General features: G+C 45.0%; 1 protein-coding gene and 1 long non-coding RNA gene across 2 annotated transcripts; one reads left to right on the forward strand and one right to left on the reverse strand.

Annotated features, from left to right (window-relative positions):
• Positions 1-970: 970 nt before the first annotated feature.
• LOC113984356 lies at positions 971-11,016 on the reverse strand. Its single transcript, XR_003539478.2, has 2 exons — positions 10,780-11,016; positions 971-3,676 (listed from the first exon to the last, which is right to left on the reverse strand). It is a non-coding gene; the product is annotated as an uncharacterized LOC113984356 (long non-coding RNA).
• Positions 11,017-11,171: 155 nt separating this feature from the next.
• XBP1 (X-box binding protein 1) lies at positions 11,172-14,331 on the forward strand. The gene is made up of 5 exons (XM_027714329.1): positions 11,172-11,465; positions 11,547-11,643; positions 11,732-11,863; positions 12,391-12,554; positions 13,320-14,331. The coding sequence occupies exons 1-5, from the start codon at positions 11,257-11,259 to the stop codon at positions 13,504-13,506; spliced, it is 789 nt and encodes a 262-aa protein (XP_027570130.1). The 5' UTR covers positions 11,172-11,256; the 3' UTR covers positions 13,507-14,331.
• Positions 14,332-15,283: the final 952 nt, after the last annotated feature.

Here is a 15,283-nt window from a genome sequence, read left to right on the forward strand (position 1 = left end):
GCCTCTCCAAAACCTAGTATCAGTTATGACAGCAAAGAGCAGATGACATTTTCAATTAGGTGTATTCTTAAGAGACATCACCAAAACCCACCCTCTTGATGATCTACAATGCTCTTAGTCTCTGATGATCCACTTTGCAGTAAATGGCAATATCAGAACCCAAAAGTCTTACTGAACTTTCAGCCAGTGATAAAGAGGATTTTCCAAGAAACCTTTTTTCCTGATATATTGTCTAAGATTCTAGCATAAAAAGGCAAATGTGACCCTTTTCCAAAGAAATAAAGAAACTAAGCAATGAGCAGGGATTAAAGGATTTCAGTTACTGTGAATTTTGAAGTTCTACTTGACTGAGATCGTCTCCAGTATTGCCAGACCTTGCTTGCAGTATATTTCATCTCTCATCCACTTTGTAAAGAAAAAAGAAAATCTCTTAAAAGGGGCTGCTCGGATGTGTTAAATAGTAAGAAAAGGTGATTCCTGCTCCTATGTTATATCATAAGAGGAGATCTGGTAACACTAGATAACCCAGCGTGGCTCCATTTCAATGGGAGATCCTTTTACGAGAGTGAGGGCACCCTGCAGCTGCAGAGCCCAGTGCCCAACTCCCCCCTCTGGTGAGCGAGGACGTGTCCGGAGCTCGGCTGGGAGTAGTTGCAGATAACACCGCACTCACACAACACCGGGACTGTTCTTCCCTTTAACTACCAGGTATTTCACAAGCTGCCACATAAAACACCAAAAAACCCGAAGCTCAAACAAACACAAACAGCACTGCCACCACACCCCAAAAAGCCCAAAACAACTGCAAAAAAAACCCCAAAAAACCACCACCATCGCCTCCAATTGATAAAAGTGTTCTGAACATACAATGGTGAATGGGAACTGTGGCTAAGAGTAAGCGCTGTCTGAAAAAAGTGGATAATATTTCAGTAGATCAATCTCCTCATTTCATGTTCTTCTTGACAATGAAAACAGATGAACAGAAATTTTATTCCTGGAAAAATTTGTTTCTCACCACTGTGGAAGTGCTGATGGAAAGGACAGCAGTTTATTCCTCCAGCACTTCACAGATTAATTCAGATTTTACACAATTACTTCTCATCCTTCTATCTATTCTATAAAGGCAATTAAAAATTTGTCAATGACTAAAAAACACCTCAGACCTTTCTCTCATCCTTGATAGTCACAAACACATCATCAGGCTTTTCTATGCAGTAGGAAGGTTGTGATCATACCCAGTAGGAATGGTAGGTAGGTGAATAGGCATAATGTCCTGGGAAGATTGTCACTCAACACAAAGGACCAAGTGACAAGTCACCAAGGGAATTCCAGCTAAAGTGCTCAGCTATCAATAATAGTACATAAGATTCTGAAAGAGCTGAGCACCGACACAATGAACACAGAAAGGGTTATATACAAGTGGATACATCTTCAGGTTAAGTTAGACAATAATCAGGGTTACAGGCTGCAGCTATGACAAAGTAAACAACTTGAAAGGCAGCCCAGTTACCCCATTCAAAACAACAACGTTGAGAGCATTTCCTGAAAGCTGGGGCATATTATCAGTTTTCATGGCAGTTACCTCAAACACCTCCACGTTATAAATTCACATCCCACCTTGATCATAGGGATTCATTTGTTCACACATGCTTAAGACACTGTCTTTCCTTTAAAACTCAAAGTCCAGATGAGAAACAAGAGACACAAGAGAAACTGAGAAAAACATCACTGACTAATCCAGAAGAGGTATGCCAATACACCAGGATTAAAATGTAAGAACTAAAATAAACTGTTATATTTTAAACACCACCAAAATCAGGAAGTCTGGATAGTACCAGCGTATTTGTTGGTAACTCCTGTTTAAAAAACATTCAAAGTATTCTAAGCATTCTTTATAATAGTTTATGACTGTTATAACTGTTTGTTTTAATTCAGACTTAGCAATTTCCCTTTGAAGCCAATCTGTGTTCATATAGTTCTACTCGTATCTGTTCCCTCTAAAGGAAGAAGTGTCTGTCTTTTGCTTCAGTCAAACTGAAGTGAAGGAAAAAGTGTCTCATTGTATAATTGTAAACTACTTGACTCAACATCTTTCTCCTACATTACAAAAAAAAATTTTTGTTTAGCATTTGCCTTGGAATTCTGGGCTGTTATGACACTCAAGTTTAAGAAGCAGGTGGTGTGTCAGAGGTCCCCTTGTACAGATTAAAGAACATCATAGAGGGATTTAGGACATACCTTCATTGCCCTGCACAGTGTAGTGACACATATACTGGTTCTAAATGGGTATGAGAAGCAACCTCATTCCAGAGTTCTACATGACAAGAATGAGGTTTTGATGAACAGAGTTTTTCATTAAAGCATTTACTAAATCAAACCTGAGAACCTTCCTTTCACAGCAAACTGTATCTGAGAAGTCCTCATAGCAGACCAGGTGACCACAGGAAGGATAAGGACAGCCATTTGTCTCATTCACACTCCCACATCTGCCTGTCCAGGTGGTTTCAGGAACCAACCGAGTCGATAACTCAGACTACTGCCCATGCTCCCTACGTTTTAATATCGTGCTCTGCAGAGCTTAGTTCATAAGCAAATGATATTGCTGTACCTCTAAATGAGCAGTAGGCACAAGAGCTGTCCTCTTTCCATTAAATTCAAGGCCATGTACATGCTTGCCCTTTTCCTCTCAGACAGGATTGCACAGCACAGAGTCTTAGGGCTGACTGAAAGCTTTACTCAGACACACCCGAGTGCTGGATGGGTTTTCATTGCCGAGCAGCACCAGCAGTTTCCCACGGCGAGCCAAGGGGCGTGCGGGGCCCGGCCGGGGCGGGGCCGGGCGCGCTGCGGCACAGCCACCACCAGGTGTCCCCCGAGCACCGCGGGGCGGCCGCGGGGGAAGCGCTGCGCTGGGAGTGTCTCCAGGGCCAGGAGCCGGGGGAAAGGTGTCTCCAGGGCTAGGAGCCGGGGGAAAGGTGTCTCCAGGGCCAGGAGCAGGGGGAAAGGTGTCTCCAGGGCCAGGAGCCGGGGGAAAGGTGTCTCCAGGGCCAGGAGCCGGGGGAAAGGTGTCTCCAGAGCCAGGAGCCGGGGGAAAGGTGCCTCCAGAGCCAGGAGCCGGGGTAAAGGTGTCTCCAGGGCCAGGAGCCAGGGGAAAGGTGTCTCCAGGGCCAGGAGCTGCAGTTAAAGGTGTCTCCAGAGCCAGGAGCCAGGGTAAAGGTGTCTCCAGAACTAGGAGCCAGGGTAAAGGTGTCTCCAGAACTAGGAGCCAGGGTAAAGGTGTCTCCAGAGCCAGGAGCCGGGGTAAAGGTGTCTCCAGGGCCAGGAGCCGGGGTAAAGGTGTCTCCAGGGCCAGGAGCTGCAGTTAAAGGTGTCTCCAGAACTAGGAGCCAGGGTAAAGGTGTCTCCAGAGCCAGGAGCCGGGGTAAAGGTGTCTCCAGAACTAGGAGCCAGGGTAAAGGTGTCTCCAGAGCCTGGAGCCAGGGTAAAGGTGTCTCCAGAACGAGGAGCCAGGGTAAAGGTGTCTCCAGAGCCAGGAGCTGCAGTTAAAGGTGTCTCCAGAGCCAGGAGCTGCAGTTAAAGGTGTCTCCAGAGCCAGGAGCCAGGGTAAAGGTGTCTCCAGAGCCTTGTGTCTTCATGCAGACAAACTTTACTATTGCAGCCTGGTACAGAAAGCCCACTGTAATGGACAAAATGTTTATGTATTTACAAAAATGATGCTTTCATTATTGTCATCAATTATTCTAAATTAAAGTAACAAACTGTTGTAACGTGTCGGCTTAATTAAAGACCAAAAGGAAAAGTCAGGGAAGACATAAATCAGTCTTATGTTAAGAAAAATATACCAAGCAACTGTGGTATTGCCTCTTGCTATTTAAATTCTGGAAACACAATTCACCCAAGAAAATCAGCATCAAAGCAATCCAAATTAAACAACTGACTAGCCATGACAATTTTAATTATAAAAATTATTTGTGAACAAAATTCCCTGTTAATGTTTGAAAAGTTAAGGTTTCTAATGTCTTAAACAACATGTAGTCTTTTAAATCTGTAAGAAGGGGAAACATGCTGATTTGGGAAACCTTCACTCTCTCTGTACATGTTATTGTCTACTGAAGGGAAAAAATAATAATGAATCAGGCCTGTAAAACTGAAATATGTAAATTGTACTAAAAATACCTTTATTTAGATAAATGCAGCCTTTCCTTTTTGCAGACTATTGCTCAATATACAGTACAAGTTCACACAAGAGTTGCAAGACAGTACAGCCATGCCTGATGTTTTCCTTCAGGGTCCTCACCAGGCAGGCAGGCACAGCAGATCATGTTACCAAAAGAAGAAAAAAGAATACTATGAAATAAGCTTAAGAAATTATTGCTATATGCTGTTTGATCATCTAAAATCTCTGCAAGGGCTGATAGGAACAGAATGGATTTGGAAAAAATCTGGAGCCATATTTTTCAAGTTTCTCAGTATCCATTCTGCAAGAAGTGCCCTCAAATGCATCCATACAAATGTCTTTGACTGTGCTCTTGTGCCCCTTGTGCCCCTGAGGTTACTCTGTATTATCTCTATCACTTCCAGTTACAATCACACTAAATGCTAGATTACTGTTAATTTTATGTGTTCATTATGTCAGTGCTTAGCAGTTTCCTCTCTCACAATATTGAAACATCCAATGTAAATAACATGTAAATATAACACATCCTGCATATTTCACAGAAACATATTTACATACAGTCTAAATATTGACACTTCTGTATTCAATTCAACATTGTTATTAGTGTTTCTGGAGTAAGTATGTGGTACAAGCTGCTGTTCATGAAGCTCTCCTTCAAGCTATACACTACATAAAGTGAATAATATATAAATACCACAGAATAAATTTGAAGCTCGTGGTTAAGGTGTGCTGTGTATCAGCCACTGATACTAATCACAATATGAAGAACCTTATGTTAAAGCCAACAAATAGATTTCACCACTTCTGACTACCAAAAGCAAAAAACATTCTTTAAAGGTGACTGGCTAAAATGAAGGAATTATTATATTAACAATGGATTCATTCACGCCAAGGTAAGTTAAGCAACTACTTACTCTATTTCATCCTGAGTTATCTATTACATTAAAGACTCACCTAAGTTACAAGATCTGACTGGCACTTTTAATTAATCACCTTAAAACACTCATTTTCCACATTTAAGTACTACCATGTGATCTATTTAATTAGTATATAAAGGGCTTTGACTGTCCCTGTCCGTTTACGTAAGTGTTATCATTAAAGTCAGTGCTAACAGAGCAAATCGGTGAGGCTACCAGAAAGAAAGCATGATAGACTCGTCCCTCTCTAACACCAGCTGCTACCCTGTGCCCTCTGAGCAGTCAGAAAGTTGAAACTGTACGAGGCAGGAGATGGATGATTCTGACAATATCCCCCACATTTTGGGTCCTGCTGAGCCTGCGCTGAGACAGAACTGGTTCCTAACTTGACATTTCCTGATAATTTCCTCTTTTCACAGAGGGTCTCGTGACAGTTGGAGGCAGGCTTCTGTGTACAAAGGGCACCCAAATGGAAGAATATAAGGAGATAACTTCAAAATTACAAAACAAGAAAGTTGCCAGGACTCTCAGGGGCTCTGAATTTCTAAAGGAATTTCAAAGCCTAGGGAATGACTAAGAAATAATAAAAGGTTTTTCCTTTCAAACGCTGGCACTGCTCCAAAGAAAAGCTTCTGCCAACAGGAAGTAGCCATCAAGTTTTCGTAAGCACGGCTGTTGACCTCATGGAGTATTTTCCAACTCCTGAACCAGGATGTGCAAACTGAAAAACTTACTGGAATGGGAGCTTTTAGGCAGTTACCTGTTTTCCTCAGAGAGCTTATTCAACATGTGAAACACTGACACAGAACTCAGAACAGTGCTGTTGGCTCCCTGGCACAGCACAGCAGCAAGCTCAGTCTCTCCTGTACTGCCCAAGCATATTCTACAGCATCACCCACAATGATGCACTCGCTGCATCATCTCAACCAAGTGTAGCACCTTTGCCTTTTGTCTTTTATTTGTCACTAACACCTCTAGTGTATCACCATGCATCAGTATATACAGGTGAGCACAACACCTCTCCGTGAACAACTCTTGTGGCACCTTCCAGAATCTTCAAATCTTGCATAATCTGCACAACCCTCTGGTCCACATTTTCCTGCCAGCATGATGAGAGAACTTTGCAGGGGAACACTGTGCTTGGGACTAAGCTAGGAAGAGAAGAACCAAAGAGCTAAAGTAGGACTACACACGCAAATTACAATCAGATAAACCACAGCCAAGCACCAGAGATGCCAACAGTTAGACCTTTTAAAGGGAAAGGGAATCCATGCAATGAAGTAGAGTCAAGGATAGAGGAACGGTGTGGGAAAAGGATGGGCTCAAACTTTAAGCAAGTTGATTGGAAGCAGAAGCCAGAACAACCAAGCAAAGCCTTAATGACAATGAACAACCACAACCTCCCCTCGGCCTCCAGGATTCCTCCAAAGACCAACTAGCTGTGGTGCCCACCAAACAGATTCCCTGACCCGAGCCCATTTCTCTGGCCAGCTGACCCAACGCTGTTTGATTCCCAGGTGGAGTCTCTCAGAGACTGACAGATGGTGTAAATCTTCCCAAGGACATCCAGTCACTACAGATAAAGATCTGTTTACAAGACTAATGTTTGCAGAGACTTCCAGTAACATTTCACTTTTACAGAACTGGCAGTGCAGGATTGCCAAGCCTTTCCGTTTGCTGTGATGTAGATATCTTGTCTTCCTTTAAATTCCCATGAGTGGTGTGCTCCAAGCTCTGAATGTGCAAGAGAAATTTGTTCTCTGCCTGGCAGAACAAATCAAATCAAGAGATCTTTACCTCAATTATGGCAATGTCCTTGTAAGCAGGTATACCTTCCCTTTATAATCAGCATTCTGTGACAGTGGGAGGGGGATTAGGAGGCTGCCTCTATACTGAGACCTCTGCTGTTTAATAAGCATGCCAGTTTTCTGGAAAAAGTAATACATTGGCAGAAAATTGCAACTGCTACAAAATTATACACGTTAGGTAACTTCTGGTCTTGCTTGAGACGAGTGAGTTCTTGAGTTTCAGAGAAGACTAACAAAATGAAGCAAACTGGAATTACAATGCAAGTGAAAATCAGGGAAGAAAAGATACCACAGAGATGCAAGGAACACTGAGCTCTTTATACAGGTTCTTGATCTTAAATTTACTGTTATCACTCCAAAAAGAGACAATGTATTATTAGGCTGTTTGAAGAAAAATCCACCATTTTGTACTCTGTAGCAATGAAAAAAGGAATTACAGACACAAAATATTATAAGCCACAAAACATGAGATGATTTTGTTGCCAAAAAATCTGTGATGCAGAGAGGTCCCTACAGAAGAGGGCCACGTTGCAAGTTCATATTTTCTAATAATTATGTTAATCAGTTCCTATACATGCATCTACAACTGGGCTTTGCAAAGTGTGCTTCCCACCCACCTTTTTATGAGGTACTGCATGAAGTTTATGACTACTAAGCTACCATTAGACCTGGAATAGGGCAAAACCTCTTTGAATGTAGGCAATGGTACTGAACTGCCCAGAGAAGCTCCAAGGTGAGCTTCAGTGCCTATGGCTGCTGGGTGGCAGTGAGGGGAGACCTCCTTTTCCTGAAAAAAAGACCTTACAAAAGGCCCAAGGTCTAGTCAACTTGATGAATATCTTTGCTCTAGAAACACTGCCAGCATTGTCTTAGTTAACTCGGACTTGTCTCGTGAATCAGAAGCAAGGTTTCATTGACTGTGGTGATGGGACAACTAATTCTATTGGCATGGAGAGACAGAACACCCTACAATGAGGGCATGTGAGCTCTGTCACAAGATACACACTGCCCGAGTCAACTGAAGCTGCCTGTAGTGGCTGGGACACTGCTGTGGGGAAAATACAGACAGAACTGCAGCATGAAGGTCTGAAGGTATTAGAAGAAGAGTTGTAACAGGAGACACCTGAGGTACAGGTGTGACAGGATCTCTCCCTCACCAAACAATCAGCTAGGTCAGAGGACTGAACCATAAAGATGACCAAAGTGAGAATCTCCAGCCTGTGCCTGTGGCCCACCACACAGATCTAAGATGGAACTCAGGCACATCCACCCACCATTCCTTGAAATTCTGGGTAGTAGCAGGTACCAGTAATGTATGTGGGTGGAACATGAGGACACGGAACTGGAATACAAGGTACACATATGTAAGACGTTTGCAGGAGAGTTGGGGTTTAAAGTTGGATTCACTGGGTCTTTGCCACACCATTCTAATGGAAACAATCACAGAGGCCAATGAGACAGAATCTCAATAACAAGTATTAATGGAGAAGGGATGATAGCTGAGCTGAGCAAAATATCACCTTCTGAAGGACCTGCTTGCAGCAGCGTTAAGAGAAGGCCCAGCCAACGTCGCTTCCAACTGCATGCAGACTGAGTGGCAGCTCCCATGCAGGAGGCGGAGGATACAGATTCTGCATATCCCCTGAAATAAGGAGCACTAAGACTTTGAAAGATGTACTCCTGAATCCCAATGTGTAACGATGAAATTTAAGAATAAGTAAAATGAATATAAGTTATTCCAAACCTCATTTTAGGCAGCAAAACAGTTCCCCTTCTCATTTAATCAGCTATTGATACAAATCTGGGAATATTCCAGCTGTTGTCACAAGCTTGGGGCCCCAGGCCACTTTCCAAGTATTTTCAGACACACATTCAGCAAACAAGCTCTTTCTCAGACTATGATTGTCAGTTAATCTTTTCTCTACACCCCCTTCTTCCATTTTATTTCCCTCTTCTATACCCCCTTTTTTCATACATAGATAACATTCAACACATGTTTTTTTCTCTGTATCTGATATTACACAAGGGCAAAGCCTCTCCACCTTTGTTAAACAAACCTATTTCCTCTGGTGGGTTGGCCACCTGGAACATACAACATAAAGCTATGTTAGCAGGAATTAATGTGGTTTCTGGCAGGACAGCCAACAGTATCCTTGTTGGCACATCCTTGGTGGTAGTGCTGAACCCCCAGTGGGGTGAAAGGCAGGGTGAGAAGCATTCATGTGGATCACAGGATTGAATCCAACAACTGAAAAAAAGAAAAATACAAAGACTGGAATGTGTAAAAAAAAAAAAAGTGGAAATTAGAATTAAACTTGAAGTCTTTTAAGTAAAATTCTCTGAGAGGGTGTCACAGTGCAAGACTAGATTTATTGAACTTCTTTTTGGCACTCTTTTCCCCAGTGACTTAACCATACATTTAAACAAAAGACTTTATGTCTCCTAATGATAGTAACATGGTATTCGTGAGCCTAAATGTATTCTCAGCAACTACACCACAGCTACTCTTAGCAGTGCTACTAAAACTGTTCAACAGGACTAGACTGCAGGGTGTCATGCCCTTGTTTTGTCAGCTATTACTGCCAACACCAGACATGCTAATGGATGCCATTATTATATTCAGTAAGAATGGACACCACCAGTACCAAGGGTAGCTTCCACTTTTGTGCCTGGTCACACATAACTGGAAAACATTTCAGGCACCACTACTGGCATATATGTCCCTGCACTTCTAGAGTTTATTCATGATCACAAGTGTTTGTTGCAAAGGGAAACAGATGCTTTTGCTCTGGTTCCCTATAAAATTAAATAGAAAAATTTAGACAGAAAGTTAGGATCTTTTTTCAGCCATAACACTAAGAAATCTGGATATCTGTCTGATAAATCATATCATGACAAGTCTCCCCAGTATAGATACCAGAAATCAGCAATGTGAGGCAGCCTGTTCAACACTTCTGTTGCAAAAAAGGGCAATTCAAAATGAATGTCTGAAATCTGAAAAAGTTATTAATACTGGACCTGCATTTTGATAGAAAGCAGTAAAGTTTTTAATTGAGAATTAGAATTACAGAAGAAACATGAGTCAAAACCCAGAAGAGACACACAAAAGAGAAGCAGATAGTTTTCAATGACCCGTATCTAAGGGGTTTAGCGGGACCTGAACAAACAACTTTTTTGCACTCAGACTAAAAGGCTTATCGAAAAGTTGCCGTATTTTTCACAAAGGTGTCAAAGTAGAAAGGTGAATTCTCAGCCTTAGCTCAATGTCATGCTGCAGTGAGTAAGGAAAGAACAAACACAAGCTTACAAATGCAGTTTGTTCACTGGATCATGAAAGCCTGGCAGAACTCCAATGCTGGAGTAATGCCCAACCAGCACACCAGTGCCTTTGAACTTCTAAAGCTCATGTTTTTCCTTTACTGTTTAACAACTAATTTAAATTCAATGTACAAATGGATTTCAAAAATAAACATAAGCATCCAAAGTCTCAACATTTCATAACTACTCAGGTCATTGGCAACTGTTGCAAGTGGAAACTTGGAAAGCTTTGGTCACTGAGCTAAGGTCAACACTTCCAACACCCTCGATGCCCTGCGAGCTTGTGTGTTGCTGTGGGCAGGTTGCTGAACACCTGCATTCCCACAGGCAGAGTATTTTGAGGCTTTCTACCTACAAAACTTTCACTTGTCTGGACCCAAGATCCTTCAGCTCTGACACCAGCCCGTCAGGGCAGGGTGATGACCTTCGTGGGACCCCACAGAAGTGTTCACTTCCCACGCAGCACTGCTGCTTCGCAGGACAAGCTGGGGGCAGCGCTGTCACACCCCTGGGGGGTTTCTGCACACTCTCCTGCAACTTCTACTCATCAATCACTAACCTCTCTGCTTTTTTGTTCTTTTTAGCCCATTTTTAGCCCATTCTCATGGCATCTGCTGAAGTTCCGTTTTTGGCGCTTGCGTTCCCCACGATTCTCCTTGTGACAAACCGGCCGCGGGGAGGGGACCACAAAGGGGCTTCAGCAGCACCGCCACGCCAGACCCCGCTCGCTGCCTCTCGGACTAACTGCCCACCCCACCGCGGCCATCGCGCCCGGCCCCTCACGGCCCGTCGCGGCCCCGCCCCTCGCCGCGCGCCGGCGCCCCCCGGCCGCAGACCCCGCGTCTGATGCAATTCGCTTCCCCCCTTGCTCTCGGCCGCCGGCCAATCACGAGCTCGTGTGGCCGTAGCGTCACGCCGTTCCGGCCAATGGGCGAGAGCCACGATAGTAGAAATCCGGGCGGGGCCGGGCGCGTCGCAGGGGGTTGTGCTGGCGGTGCCGGGCAGCGCGTCCGTTCCGCACCCACCGCGTCCCGCCATGGCAGCGCTGCCCGGTGCCGCGGCCCCCCGGCTGCTCCTTATCCCCAGCAAAGCGGCCGAGGCCCCTGGCGCCGCGGCCGGCCGGCATCTTTCCGTTGTCTTGCCGGCAGGAGCCGACCCCGGCCTCGCGGGGCTGGAGGGCCCGCAGCCGGCCCGCAAGCGGCAGCGGCTCACGCACCTGAGCCCGGAGGAGAAGGCGCTGCGCAGGTGAGTGGGGGCAGCGGCGGGGGGAGGCAGCGGCGCGGGGGGGGCCGCGGCTTCCCCGCTGACGGCCGCCCTGTCCCGCAGGAAGCTGAAGAACCGCGTGGCGGCCCAGAGCGCCCGGGACAGGAAGAAGGCGCGGATGACGGAGCTGGAGCAGCAAGTGGTGGAGCTGGAGGAGGAGGTGAGGGGCTGGAGGAGGCGGTGAGGGGCTGGAGGAGGAGGGGGTGAGAAGGTGAGGGGCGGCCTCCCTGCCTCATGGCTCTCTGCAGAACCAGAAGCTGCTGCTGGAAAACCAGCTCCTGCGGGAGAGGACGTGTAACCTTGTGCTGGAGAACCAGGAGCTCCGCTGCCGCCTGGGTTTAGATGCTTTGAAGACGGAGGAGGAGGGCGGCGAGTCGCAGGTGAGTCGCCCGCCGCGCTGCTGGTGTGTCCGCCCCTGCCCTGAGCAGAGCACACCGGGAGCTGCCCCGCTCCCGGGGTAACCCCAGTGCTGTGAACAGGGATGTGCCAGAAACACCCCTGTCCTCCAAATGGAAGTTCTCCTGAAACCGAACAGGTGCCAGGTGGGTAGTGTGGGAGATAACAAGGTGACTAGTTCCAAGCTGTTTTGAGACAATTTCATCTGCTCCTCTGCACTTTGTTATAGAAGTGAAGTAAAAGCTGTGACAGTCATGTAGGCCTGTCTCAAAAGAATGGTGTCTGGGGGAGGGTGTCAGGCTCTCATTTAAAAGCGGCAAACAAAATAAATCCACAAGTGTATGGAGGCTTCAGCTAACTTTGGAAGTCGTCTTACCTTCAGGTTGCTACAGCGTAAGCAAGTGGAGAATCTCATGTTAGAAGCCTTTGCAGGAAAAACGTGGTCTTCAGGATTATGTGCTGTACTGCCTGCCAGAACACTTGTGGTGACTGAATTTTTTCCTTGGCACAGGTTGTGAAGGAATCACAGGTGGATGAGATTAGATTGGTGACCGGGTCCGCTGAGTCCGCAGCACTCAGACTACGTGTTCCTCTGCAGCAGGTGCAGGCCCAGCAGTCACCATTTCTGATAGCTTCCACGTGGATTCTGATGGCAGTGACTATTCAGACTCTGAGGTGAGCATCCATTCCTATGCGGACTGCCCACGAACTTCAGAACTGCTGTGGATTTAAGACTAGTAGTTTAATTTCTTGATATTAAATAATTTTATGATTTTTTCCATAGTTTCTTTGTTCTTCCAAGTCTTGGAATGCCATATCTGTGGCTCAGAACAGCTGTGTTAGGCTGTATCTAGTGAGTACAGGTGTTAAACAAAACCCCCCCAAAAAAACCAACCCAGCCTTCTGAACTTTGGTCACAGGCAGGTCTGCCTAAGCTGGGTTCTGGTCCGTGCTCTGTGTAGCCAGCAGGTACTGTAGCAGTAGCAGTTGATGATGTGTCCAGGATCTCAAAGAGTTTCCAGTAGTGGCTGTGAATCTCAAATGCATGTAGAATTCTGTGGGGATTGCCAGTACCTTAACAAAAAAGTTAATGGACAAAGAACGACTGCACAGTGGAACACATTGCCCAGAGAGGTTTTGGAGTCTCCCTCACTGGAGATATTCAGGAACTGGCTGAATTCAATCCTGTGCAATGTGCTCTAGGCTGACCCCGCTTGAGCAGGGATGTTGGACCACTGTGGTCTGTTCCAACCTGATGGATTCTGTGAATTTCTGAAAGACAAGTAACTGCCTTAACTGTGTGTTTGGTGTTCTTGATAAAACAACTGTGATTGTGTTTAGTGTATTTTAACTTCCGCATGGGGGTTAATACGTGCCACAACTGGGGTTTTGCTGTAACAGAAATAGGCTGTCTTTCTAAAATAGTATTTCATTCTGCAGCCTGATCTCCTGTTGGGCTTTCTGGACAGTCTGGACCCAGAGATATTTCTCAGATGTGCTGATTCGGAGTCAATGTGCCTGGAAAAGCTGGAGGAAGAGATCTCTGGAGAAACAAATTCCATATCAACCTCCCTCTCTCCATCTTTGGGGTCCCCATCAGCTAAGCTGGAGGCCATTAATGAACTGATAAGGTTTGATCATGTGTATACAAAGCCCCTAATACTGGAGATTCCTGTTGAAGCAAGCAACCAAACCAATATGCTAGTGAAAATTGAGAAAGAATCTCTCTCTTCATCTGAAGACAAGGCTATCCCTGAGGTCCCAGTGTCTGTGAAGGAGGAACCTGTAGACAACTTCATGCCTGAACTGGGCATTTCTCATCTGCTTTCTTCTCATCATAGCCTTGAAGCTTCAAACTACTTGTTGGATGCCTGTAGTGACTCTGGGTATGAAGGATCCCTGTCGCCCTTCAGTGACATGTCCTCTCCACTTGGCACTGACCACGTGTGGGAGGACAGCTTTGCTAGTGAACTCTTTCCCCAGCTGATCAGTGTCTAACTTGGTAGTGTTAACTCCCCTTGGGTAACTGTCCTGGCAGATATCAGCATATGCCCCTTTGGGGTGTGTATGTGGGGGAAAATCAAGTGTATTCAGAAAAGTGTTGCTCTCTTCTACCCACGCTAGTAGATGGAGTGATGGTATGAAAAAAACACAGGGTGTCCTGCCCTGCCCCCCATCAGTATTTGCTTATGAGGGAGGAAACTTTGTTTCTCAATAACTTGCTAATTCTGTATGAACCTGAAAATGTTAATTTTGTTTTACATTTAAAATTTTAACACCAAAAACTGCAGTGGGATATTCACGTATAGACAACTGGGGTAAAACTTTAACAGTTTCTACATCTTACAGCTTTACTATGTAAATGCTTGTTTTCCATTTGCTATGTAGAGTTGCTTTCTCCATTTAATATTTAACTGTATTGGTGCAATTAAAATGCAGTGCAGCTCACTGACCCTTTTTTGCTTTAGATCTCAGTGGGGCGGGGGGAGTATCTGGGCCTCAAGTTTAGGTCCCTCAGTGTCTTATCCCACCACAATGCACTGAGGAGCAGCATTTGCACGGTGTCTGTAGTTGGTTGCTGTAGCAGTTTCTTCTGGATGTGGTAGAGGGGTTTGTGTGAGAGCCAGAGCTGCTACAGCAAAACCTTTGGCCTCAATAAGGAAAGTGGGTGGCAGGAGCTTGAAGTCTGATTAAAGTCATGGTGGTGTCACCCTGGTGTGGCCAGTAATGCCAACCAGAGTGCTCAGTCGGAGGGGAGCTGGGGGTGAGACAGACATGGGGTGAAAAAGGTGCAGATTCTGTGTTACCACAGGATATTCTGAAGCATCAAATGAACTTCACAGAGAGAATTTCAAATATCACGGTGGGGCTTTTCGTTGTCCATATGCATTTGTTCCAACATCACAATATTAAAAACACTTGGAGAGACAGAAGAAACTGAAATTTTATACTGAGAGAGCTGTTGCAGGTGTTTGCACAGCTGCTCTTGGTTTCAGTGCTATTTCATGTTTTGCATCCAATTTTGACAAAAATAACTTGGGGTGGGCAGGAAGGGAAATGGGGGATGGTCACTAACCAAGTGACCAAGGGAGGGTTTTGGTCACTAACATTCAAGGAGATAGCACTGCTTTGGATTACAAGTTTCTTGTAATAAAGCATTCCATCCGAATAGTGGATAGAAATAGAGACTACAGCTATGCAATGTAACAAATTTATATTAAATATGCAAGAAGTCAGAGAATAGCTTGCTTTACTTTCAATCTGGCAAATAGGGATGACTGCAACAGGACCTTTAGTATCAAATAAATTGTTGTGAGTCCAAAAAGCAAACAGAAGTGAGGATTTGATCTGTAGTTTTCTATTACTTTTGTTAGTATTATTGGAACTTCATATGACATTAAATT

This window comes from Pipra filicauda, unplaced genomic scaffold (genome assembly GCF_003945595.2).
Source record: "Pipra filicauda isolate LSUMZ 115617 unplaced genomic scaffold, ASM394559v2 scaffold33_size4404698_pilon, whole genome shotgun sequence".
Taxonomy (NCBI): domain Eukaryota; kingdom Metazoa; phylum Chordata; class Aves; order Passeriformes; family Pipridae; genus Pipra; species Pipra filicauda.